The sequence below is a fragment of the Vipera berus genome (assembly GCF_964194415.1).
Source record: "Vipera berus genome assembly, chromosome: 2".
Classification (NCBI taxonomy): domain Eukaryota; kingdom Metazoa; phylum Chordata; class Lepidosauria; order Squamata; family Viperidae; genus Vipera; species Vipera berus.
In genome coordinates, this window is record NC_138203.1 from 64,735,583 (window position 1) to 64,751,172 (window position 15,590).

The 15,590-nt window shown below is 39.0% G+C and overlaps 1 protein-coding gene across 1 annotated transcript in view; it reads right to left on the reverse strand.

The window, feature by feature from the left end:
- NTRK2 (neurotrophic receptor tyrosine kinase 2) overlaps positions 1–15,590 on the reverse strand; it is a gene marked incomplete at its 3' end in the record, with an annotated part of 199,668 nt that overhangs the window by 840 nt on the left and 183,238 nt on the right. The window contains exon 17 of the mRNA XM_081317128.1: positions 867–1,025. Coding sequence (XP_081173254.1) covers positions 867–1,025 — 159 coding nt within the window. The remainder of the gene's footprint in view (positions 1–866; positions 1,026–15,590) is intronic.

The following is a 15,590-nucleotide window of genomic DNA, read 5'->3' on the forward strand; positions in this document are numbered from 1 at the left end:
TATTTATTTATATAAAACCACAAGTTGTTTCAGTGTCTCTGACTTCATTTGGACACCTGCTGTGCAATTCCCTGATGGGATGCTGGCAGCACTGCTACAGCACAACCTAGTCTTGACTGAACAATTTGGAGGTTGTGGTCAATTCCTTCCCTGCAATTTTTGCCTTAAAATTAATGCAGGAAAAATATTTTCAAATTTTCTGGCGGTGAAGCCCCTGAAGATATCCAGACCTAGATCAGTTTCACGTCCTGTAAAGCAGGGGTCCCTAAACTTTCTCAGTTGGTGGCCCAGTAGGAAAGGGAGGGGCAGGCACCTTTACATGTGCATGCACACACATGAAAATGTCACTGTACATGCATATGTGCAAATGGGGCCGCAAGCATGCACGCTTCGCCAACGGGGCTGCGAGCATGCACAAGATGCTCATGGCGGTGCTAGCACAGTGTGTGTGCACGCACATGATGTGTGCGCACTGGCCAGCCACTCATGTGGCCCAGTGGCTGACAGGCCATGACCCGGTAGTGGGCCGTGGCCCACAGGTTGGGGACCTCTGCTCTAAAGAGCTTGCTATCATATTTTCATCCCATTTTGACAAAGATGAAGCAGCTGCCAATTAGATACTTCCTCATTCTAGCCTATGAACAAATGCTTTTTCAAGGAAAGTTTCAAAGAAATTTGAAGCAAGGTGGTTTCTCCTCAATTTGCAAAATCAAACTGAATTTCTTTAAATTTCCTGTCTGAATTAAGTTGCGATTGACTTTATGCAGGGCTTTTGCACTGGCATTGATGGAAACTTAAAAAAGAAGGTTCCGCTAAAATAAGAAGCTTATTAGTACAGAATGATAATATAGAGCAATACCACATACCTCATTGTTTGAGAGCTGGTACCATGGCTGTTTTCCGTAGGTAAAGATTTCCCAGAGAACAACGCCAAGGCTCCAGACATCACTTTCCGTGGTGAACTTTCTGTACATGATGCTTTCAGGTGGCATCCAACGAATAGGTAGCATGGTATGCCCACCAACCTGGTGAAAAAAAGAGAAGCTTAAGTGTCTGGGGGAGTAATGAAATATCCAAAGTCGCATGATGTTTTATTATTTGGATTTGACATATTACAGTATGTGCAATGATTACAAGTTCGACTAGAGTTATCAAGCATTTTCTTCCACCATATTACTATATTTAGAGAATTCCGCTGCATGTACTACAATTGAGCTCCATGTGGAAAGTACTGTGGGGGAAATTTAAAAGACCCAAAATGTATTTTCTGTTACAAGTAATTATTGATTTCTGACCACCATCACCACCCCTTAAAAAAGGGCCAGCTGCCTTTCTTGTTTTATATTCTCCAGGGAATATGAGATAGAGTGAAAATTGATATTTTCCAGATAATCTCTTCTTCCTGACCAGAATACTTGGAATACGATAAACAACGAAAGGTGGCCATTGAATTTGATTAAATGTCAGATTTTGGCAGGAAGCTGGGTAATTAGGAACAGTTTTTCTTTTTTCTAGGCCCGAATACATGAACGTCTTGTCACAATTCTGGACTACAATAAAACTCTTATCTTGACCTGCAAAAACTGATTCTGATATGGCCAGAGCAGTACATACTGTATGTATGTGTGTATGTATGTATGTATGTATGGAGAGAGAGAGAGAGAGAGAGAGAGAGAGAGAGAGAGAGAGAGAGAGAGAGAGAGAGAGAGAGAGAGAGAGAGAGAGAGAGAGTGTTAGACTCACCAATTGATTCATTAATGAATAAGTGGATATTTTAGGCAGTAGACAAAGACATATTTTATTTATGGCTTGCTTCAGTTGTACTGGATTATAACAATTACATAACCCCAGGGCTTTTTTTGTCTATAACACCCAGAACGGAGTTCCAGCACCATTTTTGGATGGAACCTTGTAGGGTAGGCAAGGCGGGTTGTATGACGTGTGTGAGTTCCGACACTTTTTTTTTTACAAAAAAACCACTGCATAATCCTATATTTTAACAGTCAATTTAGTGTAGTGATGAAGGCATCAGACTAGAAACCAGAAGATTGTGAGGCCTAGTCCTGCCATGGTGGGTGACCTTGGGCCAGTCACTCTCTCTCAGAGCCATAAGAAGCAGGCAATGGCAAACCATTTCCAGGTACTTCCACTTCCCAACAACCTTGCTATAAAAAATGCAGGGACTTACCCAGGTAATCACCAGGAGCCAACACAGACTCAAAGGTATCATAAACAAATAAATAAATAAATAATATACAAAGGGTTGATAAACTTTTCAAGAAGCTAGAAAACCATTTGTTGGTGATCCCATAAGTCTGGATTTCCTGAACTAAGCAGCATCACATGCATACATATACCATAACCAAAGCTGTTACTGGGTCTCAGTGCTCAGCATCCAACATCTTGTAAATGGGCTTCCATCATTTGCTGCTACTGTGTTTGTAATACCTTTGTTACTTTACACATCTGGGATCTATGTGTGAAGCACTCCTGGTGTTCTCTGTTCCTCTAGAGATTTGTTTTGCTTCTAGAGCACATTACAAGCTGCTTATCATGGGCTGTCAGAGCCAGGATGTGTAAAAAATTCTCTTAACCGAATCAATATGATCTATGGCTACATATGAAAAGGAGAGCATTAATAATGTACTGTCAGCATGCATACCAGACATAAACACAGATTTCATTTCTGACCTTTGCTCTAAGAAGAGCTGGGATGGCAAACAGCTTTTTCATTTGCTTGGTGGTTTCATTCACTTTATTAGAAAGCTTTTTTTAAAAAAAAACCTCATAGAAATATGTGGTTGCACACAAGGAGCATAGGGCAAGTGTCATTAGAACATTATTAGTTGTTAGAGGCTTGGGGTTCATTAAATATTCAGTGGCTTTAAAATCTGTTCACCATGTTGCATCTATAGCCGTAAACCCCTTTCAATGGGTTTTATGGAACACTCTTTAAAAAATTTATGAAAACGGGCACTGTAAAACCTATCTTTTTCTTTTATTGAGATTTCTCTAGGATTTATGTTTTTTCCTCAGCCTTAAGAAATGTAAAAGCCTACAAGTCAGTGAAGCAATATTCCTTCTTCTTATTAGCCTGTTATATTAGATAACGTAGCACAATAACAGAAATATAAGAACATCACATGTTAAGATTATATACTCCTAACAAGGGGAGGGATGGGGAGAAAAAAATATATTAAGAATACTTAATGTTTAGAATCAGAATCAGAATAGAGCTGGGAGGGACCTTGGAGGTCTTCTAGTCCAGCCCCTGTCTCAAGCACAATTTCAGACAAGTGACTGTCCAGTCTCTTCTTTAAAAATCTCCAGTGATGAACCTCTGAAGGCAAGCTGTTCCACGGGTTAATTGTCCTCGCTGTTAGGAATTTTCTCCTTAATTCCAGATTGCTTCTCTCCTTGATTAGTTTACACCCATTGTTTCTTGTCCTGCCCTCTGGTGCTTTGGAAAATTAATTTTTCTAAGTTGGTTTAATTAACCAACTTAGCCATCATAATATCAGAATTATTTTTATTTCTGCACCTTTCATTCCTGTGAAATGACTTGCTGAAGATCAACTTTCTACCTTTATGGTGAAACAAAAATTAAGTCTCTCCCAGGCCTAAATCCTAATTACAAAATATAACCCTTGAACGATTCTTATGCTTTCATCTAGCTGGCTTTGATCTCACGTCTGGATATTGTGACATTTCACAAAGATTGAGGCTAACAATATGCATAGTGTAGATTCTGTTAGGCCCATTCCCATCAAGGGCTTCCAATGGAACTGAAGGTAGAAAGAAACTTAGGGGAGATGCTGACATAACAGTTATCTGCCTCTGTCAGTTGGCAAGAAAACCATAAAGGAGCAACAGGGACTAGGCCAACCCAAGCTGTTTTTCCCCCAAAAGGCAACTGGACTGAACTGAAGAAGCTTCTTGGACGAGAAGCAAAATGTTTTCAAAGAAAAAAACCAAGAAAGTCCTGCTGCCTTCTGGAACAAAGCACATTTGAGACAATCGTGACCTGGATGACTGGGAATCTGACAGGTACTGTGCTGTTCATTTCCCTAGTCTTCACACACACACACACACACACACACACACACACACTCATACAGACAAGCAAGGGCCAATGATGGGAGCTTTGGTTGGGAATGGCAAGAGTAGACAGGATCATAGCACTGCATTCATTGCCACTGTTCCTTCCTTCCACCTGCTAATCAGTAGGACTCCTACCCTTCTTAAACATGCATCTTTCAGCCTGTTGTAAGGCACACTCATGTTGCAGAAAGGGCTACCTGTTTATAATATAAACCTCCTTCCCTTGCTTACTATTTCATTCATGCTCACTTTAGGGTCATGGTGACAATAAACACTGCCTGCTTTTGTGGAGTGCATAAGAAAGGCAGCAAGGAGAGAGCTGCTGCCTACTAATTGACACATTTTAATGACTGCCTTCTCTTACTCCCTCTTTGCCCATCCCCTTCTCTGAATTGCTGCTTTCAAGCATGTGCAGCTCGCAACCATGGAAACCAAGTCTCTAAATGCACAAAACCCACCACATCAACCTTTGGAGCATACTGCTGGTGAATTTCCAAAAGATACAATAGATGGGGAGAGGGCCATGAGGAAAGTGATTGCCTTTACAGGCATGGCGCTCTAATCCTGACAGATTTATTTTCTAGAGGATAAAAGCTTGCACATGCATTCTACTAGTAAACACTATTTAGCACTGAATGTAGTATGTAGCATCCTAGCAACCATGCTTGTACACTAATAAATTATAGTACACCTCCCACCATCAGAGTTCAAACACAGCAGCTAACTTGCCTCCTGTTCCTATACCATGGTAGCAAAATCCCTCTCCTCTCTTCTTTTTTTTATCCCTTTGAGTCAGTCTTGACTCCTGATGATGGCCAGGTCAGGTCCCTGTGGTTTTCATGACAAGATTTTGGAAGCAGTTTGCAATAGCTTCCTTCCTAGGGCTGAGAGAGAGAGAGGCTGTCCCAAGATCATCTAGCTGGCTTCATGACTAAGGCGCAACTAGAACTAGTCTCCCAGTTTCTAATCTGGTCCCTTAGTGTCACTAAAGGACTCTCACTTACGTTCTTACCTTGGTACAGAACTGAGCTTGTGGTGATATCATATCTGAAAAAGCATAATGGTGCTGTTTAAAGTATGGTTAAGCAGAGCTGCAAAGATCAGAATACAGCCCAGGGATACAAATGGGCCAGGCCCTCTACTAGCGTTGTTGTTGTTGTTAGTTGCGAAGTCGTGTCCGACCCATCGCGACCCTATGGACAATGTTCCTCCAGGCCTTCCTGTCCTCTACTATCTTCTGGAGTCCATTTAAGCTCACGCCTACTGCTTCAGTGACTCCATCCAGCCACCTCATTCTCTGTCGTCCCCTTCTTCTAGTGCCCTCAATCTTTCCCAGCATTAGGCTCTTCTCCAGTGAGTCCTTCCTTCTCATTAGGTGGCCAAAGTATTTGAGTTTTAGCTTCAGGATCTGGCCTTCTAAAGAGCAGTCAGGGTTGATCTCCTCTAGGACTGACCGGTTTGATCGCCTTGCAGTCCAAGTAACTCGCAGGAGTCTTCTCCAGCACCATAGTTCAAAGGCTTCAATTCTTTGGCGCTCAGCCTTTCTTATGGTCCAGCTTTCACTGCCATACATTGCAACTGGGAAGACCATAGCCTTGACTATACGCACTTTTGTTGCCAGGGTGATGTCTCTGCTTTTTAGTGTGCTGTCTAGATTTGCCATGGCTTTCCTCCCGAGGAGCAAGCGTCTTTTAATTTCTTGGCTACAGTCCCCATCTGCAGTGATCTTGGAGCCCAGGAAAATAAAATCTGTCACTACCTCCATTTCTTCCCCATCTATTTGCCAGGAATTGAGAGGGCCAGATGCCATGATCTTGGTTTTCTTAATGTTTAATTTCAATCCAAGTTTTGCACTCTCCTTCTTCACCCGCAACAAGAGGCTCTTTAGTTCTTCTTCACTTTCTGCCATTAGAGTGGTATCATCTGCATATCTTAGGTTGTTGATGTTTCTTCCGGCAATCTTAATTCCAACATTTGATTCATCTAGCCCTGCCTTTCTCATGATGTGCTCTGCATATAAGTTAAACAGGCAAGGCGACAGTATACAGCCTTGCCGGACTCCTTTCCCAATTTTGAACCAATCAGTGGTTCCGTGTCCAGTTCTCACTGTTGCTTCTTGGCCCGCATATAGATTTCTCAAGAGACAAATAAGATGGTCTGGTATGCCCATCTCTTTAAGGACTTGCCAGTCCTACTAGCGTACAAGCAAGTAAACACCAATATGTAAGGATGCCCACCTAATAGCTTCTATTTATACATTTAACCATTATTTTATACTAAACAGACATTGATGATGTTATAATTGCAATGGCAAGAGATAGTGGCTGGCCATTGCACCAATATTTTACATCAAGGAATCTAATATTTTGGCATTTTGTTGAGGAAAAAACAGTTGATGGAAACCAGAGCAAACAGTGATCAGGAATCATCTCTTTTCTCTCTCTTTTCTTCTCCTACCCAGCTTGGTTCCACGAAAAATCAGGATATTTTTTCCCTAGTACCTGACGTGATCCTCTAGAGAAAGGTTTTCAAATTAGACTAAGGGCTGCACCAAAGTATACAAATTATCTATCCTTGTCACTGATAATGCTTTACTTTATTCAAAGTTTACTCAAAGATGCAAAGCATCTTCTTACAAATAATATCCAAATAACGTGAAACCCCAGGTGTAGATATGACAAAACACTGATATCCCAGTAATACCAGTATCCTTGAATTGTGGAACTCTTGCTTGGTACTTTTGGTGTTGAATACTAGCATAAAGGTCCCAAGGCTTGTTTTAATTCATCGATAGCTTATACTCTGATGTTTTAATGGTCAGGTTACTCCCTGACCAAAGTACTCCTTCCACTTACATTTACCTCTCTTTTTCTTTATGTAGCAGCTTTCTTATTAATGGAGCTCTGAAGTTATAAAATCACAGATTTAGAATGGACCATTGAAGTACACCCTCCTGTTTAGTAAGGGATCTGAAGCTATTACATTTGACAAACAGAGCAAAATTAACAAAATTTATCAATGCAAAATAAATATAGATTTAACACAAGTTAAGCATGTATGCCTTCCTTCCTCCCTCCCTCCCTCCCTCCCTCCCTCCCTCCCTTCGAATTAAAATTAGAATAATAGAGTTGGAAGGGACCTTGTAGGTCATTTAGTCCAAACCCCCTGCCCAAGCCAGGAGACCCTACACCATTTCTGACAGATGGCAGTCCAGTCACTTCTTGAAAGCTTCCAGTGATGAAACTCCAACATCTGGAGGTAAACTGTTCCATTGGTTGATTGTTCTCACTGTCAGAAAATTTATCCTTATTTCTAGGTTGAATCTCTCCTTGATCAGTTTGAATCCATTATTCCTTGTCTGGCCTTCAGGTGCTTTGGAAAATAGGTTGATCACCTTTCTGTGATAGCCCCTCAAATATTGGAACACTGCTATCATGTCTCCCATGGTCCTTCTCTTCACTAGACTAGCCATGCCCAGTTCCTGTAATCGTACTTCATATGTTTAGCCTCCAGTCCCCTAATCATCTTTGTTGCTCTTCTCTGCATTTTTTCTAGAGTCTCAACATCTTTTTATGGTGTGGAGACCAAAATTGGTTGCAGTATTCTAGGTATGGTCTAACTAAGGCTTTATAGACTTGTAATAGTACCTCACCTGTTCTTGATTGAATCCCTCTGTTAATGCAATTTAGGATTGTATTGGCTTTTTTTGGCTGCTGCTGCACACTGTTGGCTTATATTTAATTGACCGTCCACTAAGACTCCAAGATCCCTCTCACAGTTACTGCTATTAAGCCTGGTTTCACCCAGTCTATATGTGTACTTTTTATTTTTCTTGCCTAAGTGTAAGATTTTACTTTTCTCTACATTGAATTTCATTTAGTTAGATAGGGCCCAGTGTTCAAGTCTGTCAAGATCCTTCTGGATCTTGAGCCATCATCTAGGGTGTTGGCTATTCCTATAGCTTAGTATCGTCAGCAAATTTGATAAGTTCCCTCATCTATTCCCTCATCTAAGTCATTTATGAAGATGTTGAAAAGTACCGGGCCTAGGACAGAGCCTTGTGGTACCCCACTGCTTACTTTCTTCCATGTAGATGTAGTACCATTAAGGATTACTCATTGAATACTGTTCGCCAGCCAGTTAAAAATCCATCTGATGGTGATGCTATCTATCCCTTTTTTTTTAGCTTTCCAAGAAGTAGGTTGTGGTCTAGTTTGTTGAATGCCTTGTTGAAGTCTAAGTATACTATATCCACAGCACTTTGCTGGTCTACTAATTTAGTTACTTGATCAAAGAATGAAATAAGTTTGGTTTGGCATGATCTGTTTTTGTCAAACCCATGCTGGCCTCTACTTATAACTTTGTTTCTATTTGTTCGCAGATCAATTTTTTTATTATCTTTTCCAGTATCTTCCCAGGTGTTGATGTTAGGCTGATTGGTCTGTAGTTTCCTGGATGTGGTTCCCCCCACTTTTTTTGAAGATAGGAAACACATCACCTGTTTTCCTTCCTTCCTTCCTCCCTCCCTCCCTCCCTCCCTCCCTCCCTCCCTTCCTTCCTTTTATGTGTGGTATATGTGCGTTAAGTATGTGATAAAGAAAGAGAGAGAGAATTCAAATCTGTTGATGTGAACTACAGAATATAGAGCAAGTCAGAGTCTTAACCTTAATCCAATATGCTGCTTAGTTCAAAAAATTCAAAATTATAGAATTGCCAGCAAATGTGTCTAGTTTCTTCTTAAAACACTTGTCAGTTCTTTGACTGCAGGGTTATGTGATTGCTATAATTGAGGAAGGAAGGAAGGAAGGAAGGAAGGAAGGAAGGAAGGAAGGGAGGGAGGGAGGGAGGGAGGGAGGAAAGAAAGAAAGAAAGAAAGAAAGAAAGAAAGAAAGAAAGAAAGAAAGAAAGAAAGAAAGAAAGAAAGAAAGAAAGAAAGAAAGAAAGATGTCCTGCATAACAGAGATGGTATATGACTCAAGTTCAGGTGTAAACTTTAATTTTATCTATGAGGAAACAGTACTTCTGCTATTTAAAAGTTCAACAAAACTGGATCATTCATCCCCACCCACCTCCAACACAAATGGGTGTGATTCTTTATTGATCTTGGAATAAGCTTTCAGGAACGTAGATAGGGAAGGATACACAGTGAAAGTGGATAGGGAAAAATTCACAGTGAAGCAAGTTTCCGTGGAGAAGGCAATGACAAAATAATGTTCTGGAAAACCTGGACAAACCGTAATGAGCAAGAGGAAGCCTGGAAACTTTTCATTTCAGTGAAATCTCATGTTATAGCTCCTCAGAGGTAAGTCAACTTTGATCTTTAAATAACTTTCCTCTTAATAACTGTAATTTAACCTGCTCATACTCAACAGTCTTCAGATTTCTTTAAGGCTCGGAGATGCTGCTTCACAGAAGGCAAGAGTATGTCTATGTAATTAAAATTACATCTGCAGAGTAACTGTTCATTGAGCTTTCAAATCTAGGTGCCAAAAACAATGTTTATAATTGCAAGGGCAGCCCCCTGAAATCCATGAGACTGGAAAATAAATCTCACAATATACAGTAATAATAAAATTGCACCTCCACAACTGCCCCAAGAATTAAGAGGGGCCACATCTAGGATTCTTTTTTCCCTTGCTGGTCTTGTAGTAGGCTGCATTTTCTTTTCTTCACCCAGATATTGGGCGTCTGTATGCTTGTATATCTATATCTATATCCAGTGCTTTTTTTGTAAAAAAAAAAGGTGCCGGAACTCACACATGTCATACAACCCGCCTTGCCTACCCTACAAGGTTCCATCCAAAAAAGGTGCCGGAACTCCGTTCTGAGCGTTCTATGACAAAAAAGCCCTGTCTATATCTATATCTATATCTATATCTATATCTATATCTATATCTATATCTAAATCTAAATCTATATCTATATCTATATCTATATCTATATCTATATCTATATCTATATCTATATCTATATCTATATCTATCTATCTATCTATCTATCTATCTATCTATCTATCTATCTACACACACACATACATACATATATATATACATACATACGTACATATATACACATATACATACACACACACACACATATGGTGTGTGTGTGTGTGTGTGTGGGCGCGCGCACATGTGTGTGTGTATTCTATTAATCCCACAGATAAGAACCTGAGAATTTGGCTGGAATCAGAAAAACAAACCTTCTTCTGTTACCTGCCTGTATAATACTTAATATGAGAACTACCAACAAATGGAAAATGAGCTCCTTAATCCTTGAGCAGCTGATTGATAGCACTTCACATCACCGGGATTTCTACCTCCCAACCTCTCATAAATCAGTATGAAATCAAGCTCTATTCATGATATACTGATCAAAACACAGTGAGTATTGTCATATCTATGTACATGAGAGTCTACTGCTTAAAGGGAGTACCACAAGCTTCCAGCCAGCCAACAGAATACTATGAAGAATGCTGTCCTCTGAGCTACTAATCATGAAGTAACAGAAATATAAAGTAAATAAAATAATTAGTCCTTCAAACTCTTCAGTCCAAACTCTTCAATCATAGGTGTCGCTATGAGAGAAAGCAATGCAGAGAAAATTAGATTGTAAAAAATATACACTAATCCACTGAACTCTTCTCTCAAAGTGTCCACTCAGTGGGGCACCAATTCATGATTGTATTAAATTAAAGGATTCCTGGCATTTGTGAGGATGACATGATTGCATGCTACCACTTTGCCAACTAGGTGCTTTTCCCAATCATTATGACCATAGTTGCATATAAATAAAAGTGGAGAAGGAGGAATAAAGAAAGTTAAGTTCTAAGCAATGTTCATGCAAAGAGAAAGCTTTCGCAACACAACACGGAGGGGAAACTTTCATTGTATCTACTGTGTAATCACTGACAGGTCCCCGCCGGTAATGTGAAACTGGAAAGTCATGCATTATCACAGTCTCCCACAGGAAAAATAGACCATTCATATAGGCAGCTTTCTAAAAATATTTAGAATTTAAAGAAAAAGTGAGCTCATAATGACATCGGTGCAGGTTCCAATAGGCTGGAGCAGAATGGGGGGGGGGGGAATCAATTCAACTTCACAAAAAGAAAAGAATATATGTACTGTATTTGAGATAAATCCTAAAATATCTCAAAACACCAGTCTGTTACGTGTCAGTGTGTATGCATAATTAGGGTGGCTTCAGAACTCAGAAATCTTTAGCAATATATGGATGTGGAGCCAGGTGAAAAGAAAACTGTATTTAGTAGGATGTATCTGAGAAGGCTAATGTGAGTTTTATGAGCTGAGATCAAGAGGAAGTTGCCCATTTTCCTTCCCCAAAGACCCTCCTAAATTGCCAATGTATTATAATTTTAAATATTTAATACAGAAAGTTTAATATATTAATTGAGCATCACTTCCATGCAGTTTTTAAATCTTTGCCTCACTCTCATTTTGGACTGCAGCAACTGAAGCATACAAAAAAATAGTAATGCCATCCCAAAGATACTTTTTTCAAAAAGCAACTGGACTTTTTTTTTCCTCCCTCCTCTGAAAATGGTTCACTTCTCATCCAAGAAGTTTCTTCAGTTCTGGATGAGAAGTGAAACATTTTCAAAGGAGGGGAAAAAAAATAAGCTGCCTTTTGAAAAAAAAGTACCTTTGGGATAACCATGATTTAGTGATGGAGAAGCTCCATAGACATTACGTCAAGTAAGGCCCTTGTCCACAGGTCCAACTAGTCTTGGAGGAAATAATTTTAAATGCACAGGTAGATGGGAAATGATTTGGAGAAAGATGCTGACTCATTTCCCTAGATCCTCTTTGCCAGTTCAAAATGGTTTCCTTAACATACTGTGTTTTCACTGTAGTTCCCTCTTCAATATATGAATTCAGAACATCAGAGAGGGAAGTACAGATGGTAGCATGGATCTGAGAAGGAAAATGGGTAAAGGAAGCCCTTCAAAATGAAATTATCTGTGCCCTTATTTTCTACCACAACATACCACAGGATTCCCAGATATATCCATCTGGAGGCCATTCTCTTTCTCTAAAACTGATCCTCACTGCATCAAACATTTTCCAAACAAACCCTTTAAAAAGATGCCCCAGATGTGGTCTTCAAATATTTTTATTCGGCATCTGCTTTCCTGTCATAATTTAAGGAGACTGCTGAATATTGTTTGGGGGACTTTATTGCTGTGATGTGGCAGAAAATCCATTTTTTAAAATTAGTTTGTTTCCTGTTATACAACTTTACATCACTCTGTGGTTTCCTTTCCTGAGTTTACTTCTTCAGCTAGAAAATTCTGCCCTGAGTGGTTGAGAAAATGGGGGCACATCAACAATCCTTCTTGGGGGTTGCCTAAGGCTTAAGATTAGCTTAAGCAAGGCCTGAAGTGTATCTCCTTATTGGCTTTTTACAAAATGTTCAAGAAGGATCTCATCTAGGAAATATGGGTTGCTAATTGTGGTGTGGAGTCACTTTGTTGTGGTGAGTTTTCTTTTGCTGGTTTTATTTGTTTTGTGTTTTGTTAATGTGGTGTCTGGGGATTTAAGGGAAGGGTGTTTTATACATATTTTAATTTATGCTTTTGACTTTGGTAAAGCATCTTGAATCAATCTGTTTGGGCAATATATAAATAATTGTCAATTAATAATGATGCTCGTCTTAAGAAATGCATCTTTCCTAATCAGGTTTAATTCATACCTGATTTAAATACAATAAATCAGCTGAAACTATCAGTATTCCTTGTTCCACATTGCTGGAAACATTGAAGACATTGTTCCAAATGTTTTCAGAATGTAGAGAACAGGAAAGAAAATGTATACTGATTATTGAGTATACAGAAAATGTATATTGAGTATTGAACATGTATATTAATAATCTTGACAAAAATAAGAACAACAACATTTGCAAAAGAAACGGAAAAAGAGAAAGTTTTAAATTTTTTAATGAAAAAAGTAAAGAAAAATATTCAGATTGGCAGGGGATCTTGCTTCAAATCTCAATGCAAGATAAACTTTCTAACATGAAAACTCTTCCTTTATATGAGAAGTGGCAAGCAACCATACTCTAAGTTGTTTCATCCTACATGATTATCTATATATACTTATGGATGACTTTAAAAACATTTGAATTGTTCCTAGGAATCTACCAAATGCTCTTCCCTACCATATATATCCTATACTGTAAAAGGTAAATCCACTGATAGCATTGTGATACTTTACTCCACATGCATTATTTCCTACAAACAAATAATATATGTTGATGCATTGACTGCTACAACCAGAAACATGCAATATCATATATTTCTTTCCTTTCGAATTCTACCTTATTGTTCAAAACTCTTCAATATAATCTTTGACTCTAAATCTCATACCTTACAATAACAAGCTAAACGCATGACAGCAACACAGTCCCAGACTGTGAATCAAATTGAAAATTAACCATAATAATAACAAGAGCAACAACAACAATAATAATGGCAAATTACTTCTGTAATTCTGTCAGAAAACTTCATTATTGCAGTCAACAGGAGTCTATCTAGATTTAATGGTTTCTTTACTGTAAGACACAAATAACCAGAAACAGTAGAATTCAAAGCACGAAGTTTATTTCATGCTACCTATACACACAAATCTGATCTACTAACAGTCAAGCCAATTGGGTGATAGGTAAGGGTCAACTGAGTTCATGGAGGATTGGATTTAGGTGTCTTGTGGGAACGTAACAATGTAACAACCAAACAGCCCTCGGGGTCTACCTGGTCATCTACCACATTTACCTTAGTTAATAACATATATTGTTAATTGTATCACTAATTATATTTCATTTTTCTCCACATTCTTTCCTATGACAATTAGGAACCGATAGTGATATTTCAGGACCCAGAGGATCATGCATATCAATCAGTAGCGCTATAGACTCAAGCAAATAAGTAAACAACAATTCTACTCTGGTGGGGCCAAATAGCTTTTAAGAATTCCATGCAAGGGTCCATTTCATCCTCATTCACATTTTCTTGTCTTGTAAAAAACATTGTGCTAAAATTGGTTTGGATACTTAGCTGGTTCAATAGGACCTGATCCAACTGAGAATATTTTTTTTTCTCACTTCTCCCATTTTTTGCTACCAGAGACATCCACACAATCTGGCAAATTTTTAATTCACAAATCATTTTTATGTAGGCTTACTCTGGGGCAAATGAATTAAGAATTGCATATTTTTAAAAACCCATTGAAAGTAGGCTAAAAATAAAGCCAGCTGCTGTGATCATTTTGGCACCCACTTATAGCCCTGAAAAACACGTTCGTCATCCTCCAGATCGCAATGTGACGCAATGGACAAACCTGGCAGTGATGTAGCAGTCGAGCTGAAAAGCAAACGTGGGGAAGAAGCTAATTTCATTTGAACACCCGTTGCCAAAATAGCATCTAATAAAATGCCTTCAACTGTGATAGTTCGATAGAAACACCCACAAGCACTCCTGGCAAGCATCTCAACTGTCACCAGCTCACTCTTACTTTTCCTGTGGAAGACCTCAACACAACTCACCCACACAGGTATACAGCTGTGCAGTGACAACTGAAACCTGCAGGTGTTTGCTAGTATTGCCATTTCTGAAGCGCTGGAGGAAGAGAGAAAGACAATTTATCCCTGGCGTTGAGCATTTGTAGTATGGTGCATGTATTGGCAGTTAAACAATCCCCCCTCCATTATTATTTGAAAAGGATAAAAAAAATCTGCTATGTTGATTTTCAAATGAATACACGTTTAGCAAAATAACACTCTGGGCTTCTTACACTGCCATTAATAGCTCTTAAGAGAGTCACAAGGAAAGTCTACAATGAATGAAAGCAGGATTTGGAATAACAGCAACATGGAAATGGATGCTCGTGTTATTTGTTCTTGTTGTAGTCTTTCCTGGCAACAGCTGTCTTCCAGCTATTTGGGAGTTCATCACCAGTTAACTTTGGCCAGTACATCCAGTAAGTAGAAGTTGTATTATGCTCCCACATACCTGGAGGATGCAAAGCTGCTGAGGCTCTGGACTATAACATTGTTCCATAACATGCATGATTCCACAAAGAAGAGGAAAAGTGAACGTTACACTTGAGAAACTAAGACAAAACTGGTAGCATAAAAAGTTGCATGTCCATATATTGATGAAAAAATTAGCATGCTGTTATAGTTTAAAAGCCAAATTAAAACACACAATTGTAGTAACTCCAACGTGGCAACTTCTAAATGCTCAAGAAGGGCAGAGAAAGTGTTCAAGAATTGAACAGTCAGGGTACTCCACCTTCTTGTTAAATATTCATGGCTATTTTCTGACACGCAAGGTAGTTTCCTGTGGTATTGGGATAAGCAATGAACATCTTAATATAATTCAGTAGGAAAAATATGGGGGAATGAGGGGAGAGGGAAATATCTGAATGTGATTGTCTCTAGTATAAATATACAAATTTATTTATCTGAAT